The 13,227-nt window shown below is 54.1% G+C and overlaps 1 protein-coding gene across 1 annotated transcript in view; it reads left to right on the plus strand.

The window, feature by feature from the left end:
• LOC104075549 (hydrocephalus-inducing protein homolog) overlaps positions 1-13,224 on the plus strand; it is a gene marked incomplete at both ends in the record, with an annotated part of 46,003 nt that extends 32,779 nt beyond the window's left edge. Inside the window, 18 exons of the mRNA XM_009576089.1 lie at positions 106-352; positions 899-1,111; positions 1,793-1,931; positions 2,273-2,438; positions 2,857-3,004; positions 4,246-4,453; positions 4,712-4,933; positions 5,502-5,671; positions 5,864-6,062; positions 6,248-6,406; positions 6,992-7,272; positions 7,610-7,829; positions 8,663-8,875; positions 10,276-10,439; positions 10,741-10,891; positions 11,318-11,548; positions 12,167-12,391; positions 12,886-13,224. Of these exons, the coding sequence (XP_009574384.1) occupies positions 106-352; positions 899-1,111; positions 1,793-1,931; positions 2,273-2,438; positions 2,857-3,004; positions 4,246-4,453; positions 4,712-4,933; positions 5,502-5,671; positions 5,864-6,062; positions 6,248-6,406; positions 6,992-7,272; positions 7,610-7,829; positions 8,663-8,875; positions 10,276-10,439; positions 10,741-10,891; positions 11,318-11,548; positions 12,167-12,391; positions 12,886-13,224 (3,695 nt within the window). The remainder of the gene's footprint in view (positions 1-105; positions 353-898; positions 1,112-1,792; positions 1,932-2,272; positions 2,439-2,856; positions 3,005-4,245; positions 4,454-4,711; positions 4,934-5,501; positions 5,672-5,863; positions 6,063-6,247; positions 6,407-6,991; positions 7,273-7,609; positions 7,830-8,662; positions 8,876-10,275; positions 10,440-10,740; positions 10,892-11,317; positions 11,549-12,166; positions 12,392-12,885) is intronic.
• Between the last annotated feature and the right edge of the window lie 3 nt (positions 13,225-13,227).

Genomic DNA, 13,227 nt, shown 5'->3' on the forward strand with positions numbered 1-13,227 from the left:
TGCATCCCGGCTCCCTTCCGTCCACCTGCAGCAGGAGGCAGAGGTGCTGGGAACAGGATTTCCTTCTTGAAAGAAGATGTCCTGCTAACCTCTTCCTTACCGCAGGGGATTTCTTCTCCTCCACTTCTGGTGCCTCTGTGAAGCTCCAGTCTAGCCGTTGTTCGAGCCAGCTGGGCCGCGCTCTGGAGCACATCTCTTCCTCCCTGGACTCATCTCTGAACGCCGTCAGTGCCACCCCGCTGTTCTCCGTCGAGCCCTGCAGCGGCACCATCCCTGCTGGCCAGGAGCAGCTCTTCCAGATGAAGTTCTCTCCGGTGTACGTGGGGGAATTTGAGAGCCGTATGCTCTGCAGGTAGGAAACATCCAGGCTTGCTCACTTTTCAACTCATGCTACCGATGGATAGTCGTGGTATTGCCTCTGATTGGGGTGGGTGGGAGTGCGGACCTCTGGGGACAGCCAGCCTCGGAGAGGCAGCAGAAACAACCAACATACAGGAGCAAAGAAAGGTGATCATCCGGCTTTGGTAGAAGCAGGTATGGAGACACTGGGAAAAGACGCTGTGTGAAATATTAAGCTCCTGGAGGGTTGCAAAATCTGGAATGAGAGATCCAGAAGGGCTGTCGAGGGGCCAGCCAGTCCCTAGCTATGCTTCCTTACCAGACGAGCACGGCCTCCTTATCTACATAGAAACCTGCGTGCTGCAGTTGGTCTCTAGACACGTAACTGTTCATGTTTCTGCCATTTCACCTCCGCTACCTCTGTGGCAGGGTGTGCAATTCTGTTTGATTTGCTGCTCAACGCTTGCACGGAGAGAGGATGCAACACTCTGCTGTACAAGGAGACAGGCCAGCAGCCTGGAAATGTTAGTCTGGCTAATACCAGTCCCTTTTTTCCTAGTATTCCTAACCTGAAGCCAAATCAGAAGGGCCCAGAGGTGGTTGTGAAGGGGAGAAGCCTGATGCCAAACTGCCACTTTGAACTGGAAGACTCTGACTACATCACCGCAAAAAGGCGCAACCCAGAGTTGCAGGGACCAAAGGGGGCCATGTTAGATCTCAACACAAGAGTGATTGAGTTTGCGGCAATTGGAGTGTGTGGCAGGAACAGCAGGTAGGTGTGGGCACGGCTTCTCCTGTTGATGGTCTCCTAGTCGTCCCCCTTAACCAGAGACCTCTCCAGCTACCCTTCCAAGCCCTAAGGCACACCTGTACCTTGCCTGTGATCTGCTGACACTTGGCCACCAGTCTGTTTTGGGGCTGGAACAAGCTGGTCAGTGAAGATCAACTGGCCAATTTTTTTGTTCTCTTAGTCCCTTTCTTCAATAAGGTATGGGTCAGTCTGGGAGGACCATGTATCCCCAGTCTGTGCTTTGTGGCCCATACAACCTTCATCCCTTTGAAGAGCATCCTTGGGACATTCTTGCTCCTTTGAGATAGCAGTCAGAGAGGGTCAGTGAAGGCTGCAACCACAACAGAGAACACCATCTTCCAAAGGAGTCTTACTGGACTTGATTTTATGATTTTCACTTGATCTTACCATTTTAACGTGCAAGAGTGTGGCTAATTTCTTCGCTAATTTCTTTGTTGATAGCCATTAATTTTTAGCCACCTGAGAGACAAACAGGGCCTCTAGAAAGCACGTGAAATGTTTGTGCTCCCAGCATTGTTCCCCTATACCAAATAACTCCTTCCAGATGGTGTCCAGGACTGGCAGTGCCTGACGTCTGCTACAGGACAGAGTCATTAACATCCCAGCACCACCTTAGCAGTCCTTCTTGCTTTGTGTTCCCAGGACCTTCATGGTTATGAACCCAACCAGTTCCGTGTATTCCTTCCAGTGGACTTGCCAAGACCCTGAAGCCCCACCAGAACAGGTGGTTTTCTTCTGCCTCGCAGAGAGAGGTCAGATCCAGCCAGGGAAGAAAGCAGAGGTGGGTGCAGAAAGTTAAGAAGGTGGATCCAGTACACATGTATGCCAGTTTAACACTGGCTATCTCTGCAATTACTGGGCATCCCATCTCACTGTGAGCTTGCTAAGACCATGAAGAAACCTTTGACCGCAGTGTAAATGAACTTGCAGATGAACTTGTTGTCACCCTGTTCCCCACATCTGCCATGCTTTTGGGCTGTAAGTGGCACAGCAGCCTATCTCTGAGCTCACAGCAACATAAGGTGGAGGTTTCTGGGGTTTCTTGGTGCTATAGACTGCACCTCCCTCCCCTTACCCTGTCAAGGACAGCAACTTTCCTTCATTTGCCTCTTTCTCCCACAGATGAAGTTTGAATTCATCCCCCGGCACCTGGACATCACAGAATCATTCTGGATCTTTACAATCCCTGAGCAGAGCATTTCAGTCCCGTTCCTGTTGGTGGGCAATGCCACCGACCCGCTAGTGACTCTGGACAGGTCCCACCTGAACTTCCACTTGCTGTTAATCGGTGAGCACCGTGGTTATACCTTACGCGCTCAGAAGTGTACCTCTCCAGGGGCCCTGTTATTCCAGCAGGCTCCCGTGAGGAAGCTGGAAATGGAAGTGGGCTCTTGTGAGCAGAGCATCTAGCTCCTGGCACCCAAGTGTACGAGGGAATGGAAGGGGAAGGGAGGAAGGCATGTGTCAGGGACATGGCATGTAGTTGGGGCTGTTTCCAAGAGGGGATTTGGGAGTGATGCAGGGGAGCCCAGGGGGTCAGAAGTACGTTTCCATGTTGGTATCCTGAGCATGCCGTGCTGCAGGCAATGCTCCTCACTGCAAATTGCCTGCTGGGCTCAGCCGGCAGGCAGGAGTGCAGTGGGCAGTTGTGGTCTGGTGGGCAGAGGAACAAAAGGTTTTCAGCAACTGCTTTGTCCTTTCCCCAGGGCACGAGGTGCACCAGACTGTCTATATGATCAACAGCGAGAAGGAAGCCTTCAGCTTTTCTTTCAGAGAAAGCTCTCTCTTCTCAGAGGGATGCAACGCCTCTGTGAAAATAGAGCCCCTAGAAGGCTCCATTGCTCCTCTTTCAAGGTAACAGGGCTCACAGGCCAGGTTCCCTCTCCTGCGTGCCAAACGTTGCACTGTCATTTTGCTTTTGAGGCTTTCTCCCCTCCGCAGTCACCAGGTGACTCTCAGCAATAGCATACATCTGCCTTGTTTTGTTCCTTCCCAATGGAGACACCATGAAACTGTAGGTTTCTCCATAAAGTGGTTGTGTCGTAAAGTGGTTGTGTCGGGGTTATCCCAGTCTTCTAGTCCCCCTTCCTGGAGAAATTCAGGCTTTGGATCTTCTAGTTTTGATGACAAAAGCATGTTTGGGGGTTTTAACCCTGTGATCCCCTGAGCCAGCACCCTAAAATATGCAAGGTCTCTTCTCTGAGTTCTTTTAGTGACAGAGCCCACCAAGAGCAGCAAAGCACACAAGCGGCATTTAAGCCCATCATGGAGGACAGCAACAGGCTTACACAGTTAGCTGTGTTTTGCAGGATCACCTGTCAGAAAATGGATGCTTTTTTCTTGTAAACTGCAGCCATGACTTGCGATCAGAAACGATCATGAGTTCAAGCAGTGTAACAGGTCACCAGCTCATCTGCTGATCCACCATGGATGTCCCTGTGCCCACTTGTAGCCTGTCGGGGTGTAAGGAGAACGCATTAGCTCCGGGAAGCTTTGCTGTGGCTTAAAAGATGCTGAATTTTGGCTTGCCACAGGGTGCAAGAGAAGAGAGCGTCCTGTATCAGTTACTGTGGCTGACCTGAGAAGTGGTAATTCCTTAAGTCTCTGTAGTTTGGTTGTGTTTGATCACGTACCCAGAAATTACCCATAGAAATTACAAAGAGGCAGTTTGGTGGCACCTGCGTTGTACTGCTGTCACGAGAGCTGGATGATTCCTCTTTGCAAAGAGAATGTTACCCTTGTCATATAGACCGGAGAGATTGGGGGTCTCTGAGTGCCCTCCTCTGTGTCTGGGACAGAAGTGGGGTCTCAACCCAATGCTGCCCTGTAGCACAGCAGCGTTAGCTCAGGGTTTGCTGCCTCGTTGTTGTGTCCTCTGCCATTTCATTGCGTGGGATCGTCATACCCTAAACAGTTCTCACCAGGGCTTGCTCCATAGTGGAAGGCCCTGGAAGGGCAGAGTGCTTCTCCTGGTTTCTCCCAGGCCTGGGGTCTCACCACAGCCATTGCACAGCTGCTCTCCCGTAGAGCAGGCAATGTGGGGCCAAGAAAACTAAGAGACAGCGAAGGGAGCAAAAAGGGTCTTCTCTCCCCAGGCTTCCCGTTACAGTCGTCTTCACACCAACACTAGAAGAAGAGGTGGTCTTCAACCTCAAGTGCGATGTCAAGAGGAAGACCCAGCCCCTCTCCTTGAATATCAAGGCCACCGGCTACAGCATGAACGTGTCCGTCAGGTGCGAGGACAGCGACGGCCGTGTCACTGAGCTCAGCGCACAGGGCATCAACGTCATTGATTTCAAAGAGGTGAGCAGTTCCCTGAACCATTTGCCCCACGAAGCCCTGCAAGGTTGGGCCTTAACCAGGAGCTTTGCAGATACATTTGAACAAGAGGGAATGTTTTTCTTCCTTTATGGGTCTCTAGAGGGAGGGAGATTGATCTTTCACACAGGTCGTTAGCTGAGTGTGGAAGATGCAGGAGCACGTTAGGAAGGAGCACTTGCTGGGCCAGCTGACACTCTGCATGTGCTCCAACCCCTAGTCCTTGCCACCTTCTCCCCACAGGTACAGCTAAACGAGAACATCAAGCGCATCTTCAGCATCCACAATAACGGCAAGTTCAGCTTCACCTTCTCGTGGGAACTGAGTGGCCCCGCAGCCCGTAAGCAGGTCCTTACTGTCACCCCTCGGACGGGCACCGTGTGGGCGGAGGGGAAAGCAGAGACCCAGCTGGCTTTTCACCCACAGAAGATGTGCTCTTTAAAGGACATAGAGCTGACGCTGCAGGTGAGGCACCAACGTTTAATACGGGACCTTCGCCTTCCCTACGCAGCAGCTTGGCAGCAGGAGCCTGGAGTTAGGGGTGAGCTCCATCACTAAGGAGCCTGAATGAGGCAAAGAGGCTCCTGCTGCCGAAATAAAGCATGTGACAGCTGCTGAACGTAATATTTTAATAAGTGCTTATCCGGGACCGCTTTGGGAAGCACTTTCGTGGCAGGACCTTTCTGCCCCTAATTTTGTGGGGGGAGGTCCTAGATGTGCATGGAGATGGAGCTGTTTCTCCTTGCCAGGCCCCTACTGAGTCGGGTCCCACAGCTCAGAAAGGTCCTGTCAGCATGTGGCCGCACTGCTCGGCACATGGCTGCACAAAGCAGGGCCATGACTCTCCAAAAACCCTTTCCTTCTCACCCCAAGCGTTCCACCTTCTGTTTCCATTCTGGGGTCTTTTGGCACCTGCTTTTCCTTATTGTCGCTGCAGCCAGCTGTCCCCCATCCTCTTCCTCAGCCATCTCTGGTGTTTGCAGTCATAGTTCCCATCTCTTCAGCTGGCTCATGCTGTCTTTCTCCTCACCAGATCAGCAAGGGTCCCACGTTTACCTGCGTGTTTCTTGCCACCGTGGTAGTGCCCACTGTTCACTTCTCCACCACCAGACTCAACTTTGGAGCCTGCTTCATCTACCACGCTGGGATGACACCTGCCCGTCAGACCCTCGTCATCACGAACAAGGCAGACAAGGATGTGAGGTAGGCCTTCTCCACGCGCTCCTTTGGCCCTTGCTTAACACGTGCCTGCTCCGTGTCCTCATGAACCCTGTGGGTGAAATCCTGAGGATGCAGGGAGAGGAGACAGGAGAGCCCTAAGTAGCCCTGATGTTGTCGTCTGAGCACACACAGCCTTGTGACACCTCTGCTCCTCTTTGCTGTGTTTTCTGCCAGCTTGAACTGCTTGTTCACCAGCACCGCGCATCTGGAGGTGGACTTCCCAGGGTACGTCCTACACCCAGGAGGGACAGTGGAGGTGCCCATCACTTTCTATCCCAGAGAGGTTGCGTCTTATCATGAGCTCATCCCTTTTGAAATCAATGGTCTTTACCAGCAGACTGTTGAGGTCCAAGGAAAGGGCACGGAAATGAAGGTGAGATGAAATCCAAATCCTAAAACCCTCCCAGGTGGCAGGCAGCCAGCATGGCTTTCTCTCTCATTTTCTTCACCTCTTCCCCAGCCTACCATAGGTGGCAAAAAAACCATGGTGCCTACGAAGGCGGCAAAAAACCTTTTCTCCTTCTTTCCTTTCACTTATATTAATCCCTCCTGCCTCAGGTTGACATTGTGGAACCACAAGGAAAGGTGGTGAAGCTGGGAGCCCTCTCCATCGGACAGACGGTGAAGAAGATCGTCACCATAGCAAACAACAGCGCTGCCCCTCTCACTTTTAAGCTCAGTCTCATGTCCACCACGCCAGAGCTGCAAGAAGCTGGGGTAAGGCCCCTTCCTTCACTGGAGAGCACTTTGGTGTGCCTACAGGGATGCCTGCAGGTAGCTATGAGCTGCTCTGGGTGGGAGCTAGTAGCTAATTACAGTTGTATGCTGTCTTGGCTGTATGTATGCTGTCCTGTCCTCCCTGCTGGGACTGATCTACCAGCAGATACTTGCAGTGTGAATGCCTCGTCCGAGCTAGGTGTCAGGACTCCCCTAATAGCCAGAAGTGAGAAGTAGGCACGGTTCCTCTAACCTGTTTCAGACAGGTACGTTAGGGTGTGGTCGTGTATTTTAGGTATGGAAAGGTAAGGGAGATAAACACATCTTTAAAGACCAAGAGTTGCAGCTTTCTTGGAGCTTACATGAAATTGCTTCAGAAGACGTAGTTCAACTCACCGTGGCCAGATGGACACATCACAGGAAAACACCTTTGGTACCTAGGAATGCGTATCAGGGAATGAGTGGGATTGGGACAATGTCGGTGGGGACAGAATAGGAATTGGAAGACTCTTCTCTGACTCTAGCAATGGAGGATTCACAGCTCGGTTGCCAGATGAAGTAGTCTCCACTCATTTCTTTGGGCAGGTTCTCTGCTTGAACCCCACCAGCACACTAAGTCTGAAGCCCAAAGGAGATACCTGTAAAGTAGAGGTGACCTTCTCCCCAAAGTGCCGCATCCAGCCGTTCACCGAAGAAGTGATGTTGGAGTGCAACGGCCTGGTGCGCTCCCTCTTCATGGTGCGGGGCTCCTGCCAGGGCATCCATGTGAGCTTGGACCAGGAACACCTCAGCTTTGGAGCGGTGGTGCAGCAGAGCTACACATCCCAGCGCATCATGATGCAGAACACGGGCGACATTGGAGTCAAGTAATGCAAAACCCTGAGGGCTGAGAGCTTGGGTGAGGGTTGGATGGAGCTGTAGCTTGCCCAGATAGTTCCCCTCTGCATTTCCATCCTAGTGGAAAGTTGTGCAGCCAAGGCTGTGCAGTCAGGCCCTGGAAGTTAGGAAGGGATACAATCAAAAGCTTGTTTACAGAGGGGTGCTGCTGAGTCCTGCCCAACCTGAAGCCTTACTGCCAGGTGGCTCAGCATCATGCCTGAGATCTGGTGGAAAAGCCCACATGATGCTTAGAAACAGCACACTGCATTTGCAGCCTCCCGGTTGCTAATCCTTCCTTTCTGTCCTTGTGCTTTCCTTGGCAAGGTTTAAGTGGGACATCGAGAGCTTCAAGCCGGATTTCTCCATCAGCCCCGTGAAGGGTTACATCTCCCCAGGAATGGATGTCGCCTTCGTTGTAACCTTCCGCCCCTCTAAGCTGAGCCATGCTATCCAGTATGAGGGCCTGCAGTGCTTCATCCAGGGCAGCGAGCCGCTCCGGCTTACACTGGCAGGGTGCTGTATGGAGACCCCTGTGACCAAAGAGGTAACTGGAGCAGAGACAGGATGGGTCCCCCCCTTACCCCGCCATTTGCACCATATCTCTCCCAGGGCAGGGACTGGAGGATATTTACGTGCACAGACTCACTCCTGCCTATCATCCTGCCTGGGTATCCCAGAGAGCTGAGCAGGGCAGGATTCCCAAAATTTCTGAGCCCTGTAATTGCCTTCCTCCCCTGTTAAAGGTGCTGCTCCTCCAGTGAGCACCTCAGCTGTCCTGGCTCTGCATTGCACCACCCTTGCTGCGGGGACACCCTGCAGGGCTCTTCTGAGACCCTCCCCACCCAGCTATACCCACAACATTGCACCCACAGCCACACTTTTCCTCGGGGCAGGGGAGGGCATTCAGCACTAGGAGCGGGCAAGGCACCTGCATCCAGCTCCTGGGGCACAGGGATGCAGCGCGGAGGACTCCTGGCCCTCATGGGCACCACAGTAGGGTGCAGCTGTGGGATGTTGGCTCTTGCCCCCAAAAGAGACCCCAGAGCTGCTCTTCAGCCTGCCCACGAAGGGACTGTGTTGCTGCAGGTCTTGTCCTTGCACAGGAGAGAGAGCCTTCCAGGACTCCCCATCTTCTTTCTCCCCTCCTTGGGAGGCGGCAGCCCCCTTCACCCAGCATGCAAAAGACTCATTCCTCTCCTTTTCTGAGAACAACAACTTGATTTACACCAAAAGCTATGGCTCAAATGGAAATTTTGTATATGAAAAGGAAAAGCTGCTCCCTGTGCTCCAGGGCCTGGTATAGAGCTAGTTCAAGTCCATGAAAGTGGAAGGGGTTCCTTGGTATGACTAAGCAGCCTCTGTGCTCCTCTGTTGCAGACACTGACTTTCACATGCGACGTGCGTGAGAAGCACAGCCAGACCATCCTCCTGTCCAACCCAAGCAATGAGGCCTGGACTGTGCAACCTGTCATTGAGGGGGAGCACTGGAAGGGGCCTGAATTTTTCCATCTGGAGGCCAATCAACAAAACAAGCCCTACAAGATCACTTATAATCCCCTAACCATGAGCTCTGAGAACAAGAAGCATCAGGTACGTGAGCTATGCCACCGTCCTGACCCTCATAGCATGACCCTCATAGCTCACCCAGCTTTGGGCAGGAGGCTGGATGAGATGACTTTCAGAGGTCCCCTATGAACTGAAATTACCCTGTGATCCTATGTTGGAAGCTGGATTTCTTGGTGGCTAGAGGCCAGGTGTAAGGAAAGTTCAGGTGGGAAGTCTGGACTGACCACTAAACCTATCAGAGCAGCTAACCTAAAAAGCCAGGTTGTCTGAAGGTCGAGGAAATGAAATTTGTTCTGTGCAGCTCCTGGTCCCTGCCCATGCAGCCCAGAGGGGCTCAGAGATCCCTGTGCTCAGCCTTGTGGGCTGCACCGGCTCCCCAAGCCCTGGGCACGACCGCTTCTGCCAGCGCTGCCCTACTGGGATCCTGCAGTGTGCAGGGAACAGGAGCGGCGAAGCTGCCCTGCCATTTCTCAGTGCTCCTCTGGCCACGAGCAGTCAGGTGGGAAACGACACGGAGATCTTTCTTGACATCACCTTCAGGAATGCAGGAGCTTTGGAAAGAGCCCTTCCCGCAGGTCTCGGGCTGGGCAGGTGGGGTGACTGGCTCCTCTGTTTCCATGGGCCCTATTTCTGAGACACACCAGGGACAAGCTCTTAAATCATGGGGGTCAGTTCAGAACAGCTCTGGGGTGCTGGAGGTGGGTGTCAGACACCCACCTTGTCCCCCTCTAGCTGATCTTACACCACGCCAGAATTTAGGCCAGAGCAAGAGCGGAGGTCAGAGACTTCTGGGCACAATCTCCAGGGTGCGGAGTGGATCTGTGCCCTGTAGGATTGCATATGCTCAGTATCTCCTTAATGTACAGCCTTGCATGAAGAGTCCTGCAGTTTTCAGCTGCTCTGGAGACAGAGGAGATGCCACAGGCGAGTGGCTGTGACCCATTGGCACCCAAAATGAGTACTGGATATGAGCTTTTCATGGCCCACCCTGGCCGGTGGGACCCTGCCTGTTCGCTTACAGGCTGCGCTCTCGGCAATAATGCTGGAGCACTGCCGGGGCAGTCGAGCTTAGCAGGGATTGCCACCCCTTTACCATGGCTCTCCCTGCACGAGCCCAGGGCTGGCAGCTGATGTGCCCAAGTTAGTAAGGCAAGTAAAGAGGTGTTAGGATGGTCAGACCAGCTCTGCTGTAGGGCTGGCGTTTCCTTGCTTTGCCCAGACATGCTGCCTTTTTGTCCTGTGGCTGTGCCAGCCATCTCCGCCTGCGCAGGACACGGGGCTGTGGTCACAGCTCTGCCCGCTGGACCTGCTTAAAGCTGCTCAAGTGACAGCCTGAGATGTGGGACCGTCCAGGTGTGCTCGAGAGCCAGTAACTAGTCCAGACAGAGCAGGAGAGCTCACTTATCCTATTACTTGTCTTCTAGGGCTCCATCTTCTTCCCATTGCCGGATGGGACAGGCTTGTACTACCTCCTGCAAGGGACTGCTGAGGCCCCAAAGTGTTCAGGGACCATTTCCCGGCAGGTACCGTGTAGGACTTCCTACACTGAGCTCATCCCTGTCTCCAACTGGCTGAACAGACCACAGAGGTGAGTCCAACCCAGGAAGTCTTGTCCCATCAGCAATCCCTGCAGCAGTGCAAGGAAGGGCTTTCCACTGCCTGGAAGCTCCTTCCTGCAAGCTTTTCACTCTCCTTGGGCATTTCTGGCCATAGGTGTGTGGGATCACACTACCCACGTTCTGCCTTTGCAGACCCATCCTGGAGGGCTTTCCTCCAAGGTGGATGAGAGCTGGCTCCCTCTGCCTGAGGCATTGAGGATGAGAGGGGCTGTGTTGTACCCCCACACGATGGGATGTCTCTCCCATTGACTGCATCCTTCTCACCCACAGGTTCCTCGTGGTAGTGGACATACTCAAACCAGAAAACCTGGAAAGCAGTTCTGTGCTGCAGGGGCTGGAATACGTTGATGTGCCAGCCTCTGCCAAGAAGGACTACAAGCTCACGTTCCTCTCCTACAAGGAAGGAGTCTTTAACACAATGGTAAGTGTGGACACCAGGCTGAGGGGCCCTTCAAGGAGCTGTATGTTCACTGAGAAGCTACACGCCTGTTTTCATACCTCCGCGTGACCACTGGTGGGATTGTAGGTGTCCTAGGTGGGTACTGAACAGCAGGCACCTCTCCACACAGCCCACTCACGTGGCAGTCTCTCTGTGAGGGTCCCACTGGGGGCTGCTAAGCTCAGGTGGGTCAGGACACTGGTGAGCTGGAAGCAATGGGCAATCAGGAGACTATGAAGTGGAAATACCACACATGCTTTCCCCTGTCTTGCGGTCTTCCTAGGTGGCTGCTTACGGCTGTTCTTGGAAGTAGGGTGCTGAGCTTGGGGGGCTCTTTGGGCTGGCTTAGCCCAGCTGGTATGTTTTTATGTGCAGAATGACCAGAGCTTCCCTTTTTCTCTGGTTCAGGTGACCTTCCTCAATGAGGTGACTGAGGAGTACTTGTTTTACATGGTGACTTTCAAGGCCACCGCTTCAGGACCCATCAGCACTGTTGAAATGACCACCGCTGTTCGGCAGAGAGTTTCTTCCACTGTCAAGGTGGACAACCCTCTGCCTGTCCCAGTGACGTTTGCCATAGATTGCAAAGTGCCCGATGTCAACGTTCCCCCACATTTCACTGTTCCTGCGCAGTCAGAGGTAGGAGCAAAGCTCATCCAGTATGCTCTCCTCTCCCTGCAGTCTTTTTGGGAGCAGGTGAGGGTGATGCCCTACATGAACCATCTGGGGCTGCTTTCCAAGGGTGACAGGTCCCACCTGGTAATAACCTGAAGGGTAAGCAGTGTGTGAGAATATCCCTGGTGGGAATCACCCTGTGCTGGTGGAGTCTGCCATGCTACCCCTTGTGATATGCTCCCATCAGGCCTCACATGGCAGGTCCTTGTGCCGCATGCTCCTTAGTGGGGGTATTTTCAGTTTAGAGTGGCCGCAGGGCACGCCTCACCCCAGTGGCAGGGTGTTTGCAGCCTGGATTTGATAGGAGGTGTTGTGTGGCCTGGGGGAGTATAGGGTCATTTTAGGGTGGGAAGCTTTTGTGATAGTGCTGGAGGGCTCTCAGCTGTTGGGGACGGTCCCCCAAGTGAACTGTCCCCCAAATGCAGCATGGCTCTGACCCAGAGAGAAGGAGCTGAAGCGAGGGAGGGTGCAGGGCTGCCTTCCAGCACTGCATGAGCACACCAGGGACCGATTTTCCCTGTCCTGGGCCCTGCCTTCCCCGTCTCTGCCTGACCCAATGGCTTTTCCCTTTGCTCCTCCCAGGCTGATCTTGTCTTTGAGTACCAGCCCCTGAAAATGGGTGAGAGCACCGGGCGCCTGGTGCTCCAGAGCAGCGACTTGGGCTCTTTCTATTACAACCTGCACCTGAAAGCCACCGTGAGCAGGCCGGAGAAGCCCCTCTACTTCTGCACCACGCTGGGCTCTAGTCAGACCATCACCACCAAAATCATGAATTACGGCCGGCAGAAGACAGACTACCTCCTCCAGGTGACCCCAACCTGCCTGGGACTCTTGTTGGGAGGTAGCTCATCTGGCCAGCATCAGCCCTCTCTGTCGAGGGATCCTGCCCCTCTAGCTTGGCCTGGCATAGCCATGGTGGCCATGTGAGGCCGGGGGTCTTCCTACCAATGCTGGGCTTGTCCCCAGCTGGACTGTCCTCACTTGCAGCCAGCTCTGCTGCCCTTGTTGGAGCTGTTTTTGCAGGTTCCGTGGTGCCTAGACCTTAAACCCCAGCTCTGGCAGTAAGGTCTCTTGGGATTTGCGTGCAGGGTTGTCCCTGCTCGGCACGTTTGGACGGTCCTTGTGGCCATTCATCATGGGCACTCGCCAGGGGCATGGTGTGGGTGGGACAGGTGCAGTGACAGGCCAGGGGAAGGGGTCCCAGCCAGCATCATGGCAGGGGATCATGGGTTTCTTCCTGAGGTGCTGGCTCTGCTTTCGTGACCTGTCCCTCGCCATGGTCTCTTCTCTCCCCTATGCAGACCAACTGCGCCGACTTCCAGACGGAGAAAACCATCAGCATGGCCCCCGCCAGCCCGGGGGGCTCGGAGGTGAGCGTGGAGGTGACCTACGAGCCCTGCCAGCTGGGCGAAGCCAGGGCCACGCTGCAGCTCTCCTCCCCCCTTGGCGGGGCGTACAGCATCCCCCTCTTCGGCCTCGCCCTCCCGCCCAAGCCTCAGGGCCCCTTCCCCATCAAAGCCGGCGGCACCACCTCCATCCCCTTCAAAAACGTCTTCCTGCAGCCCACCGCCTTCCAGTACGCGGTGGAGCACCCGGCCTTCGCCGTCAGGGGCCCTGAGAGCTTGCGCTCCAAGAAGACCACC

The sequence above is a fragment of the Fulmarus glacialis genome, unplaced genomic scaffold (assembly GCF_000690835.1).
Source record: "Fulmarus glacialis isolate BGI_N327 unplaced genomic scaffold, ASM69083v1 scaffold10984, whole genome shotgun sequence".
In the NCBI taxonomy this organism is placed as follows: Eukaryota; Metazoa; Chordata; class Aves; order Procellariiformes; family Procellariidae; genus Fulmarus; species Fulmarus glacialis.